We start from the raw sequence: 389 nt of genomic DNA on the forward strand, positions 1-389 counted from the left end.
CATGGCTCCCCCTCAAGGGTCCCCACCCCCTCACCCTGGAAGCCGTCCTGGTTGATGTCCCCAATGCTGGCCACGGCAAAACCAAAGGCAGAGTAACTGGGACCAGTGAGGACCAGGCTGGGGTTGAGCTGGAAGCCCCCCACCTCGTTCATGTAGACGTAGACTGCGCCCCCCACCTCCTGCTTGCGCTGGAAGTAGTAGGGGGCTCCCACCACCAGGTCCTGCCACCTGCGGGGGACGAGGGGCCGGTTGGGGCTGGGGGTTGCGACATACACTCCCCCCAAGAAGCGGACACGGTAAGGTACATGGGGAACCCACCCCCCAGATCCATAAAAAGATAATTCCCCTAAAAAAAAATAATTGGTGAACCTCCAAAAAAAAAAAAAAAT

The 389-nt window shown here is 57.8% G+C and overlaps 1 protein-coding gene across 1 annotated transcript in view; it reads right to left on the reverse strand.

Annotated features, from left to right (window-relative positions):
- ITGA3 (integrin alpha 3) overlaps positions 1-389 on the reverse strand; it is an 11,313-nt gene that overhangs the window by 6,534 nt on the left and 4,390 nt on the right. Inside the window, exon 8 of the mRNA XM_014958919.1 lies at positions 35-228. Coding sequence (XP_014814405.1) covers positions 35-228 — 194 coding nt within the window. The remainder of the gene's footprint in view (positions 1-34; positions 229-389) is intronic.

Source organism: Calidris pugnax, unplaced genomic scaffold (assembly GCF_001431845.1).
Source record: "Calidris pugnax isolate Ruff unplaced genomic scaffold, ASM143184v1 scaffold335, whole genome shotgun sequence".
NCBI lineage: Eukaryota > Metazoa > Chordata > Aves > Charadriiformes > Scolopacidae > Calidris > Calidris pugnax.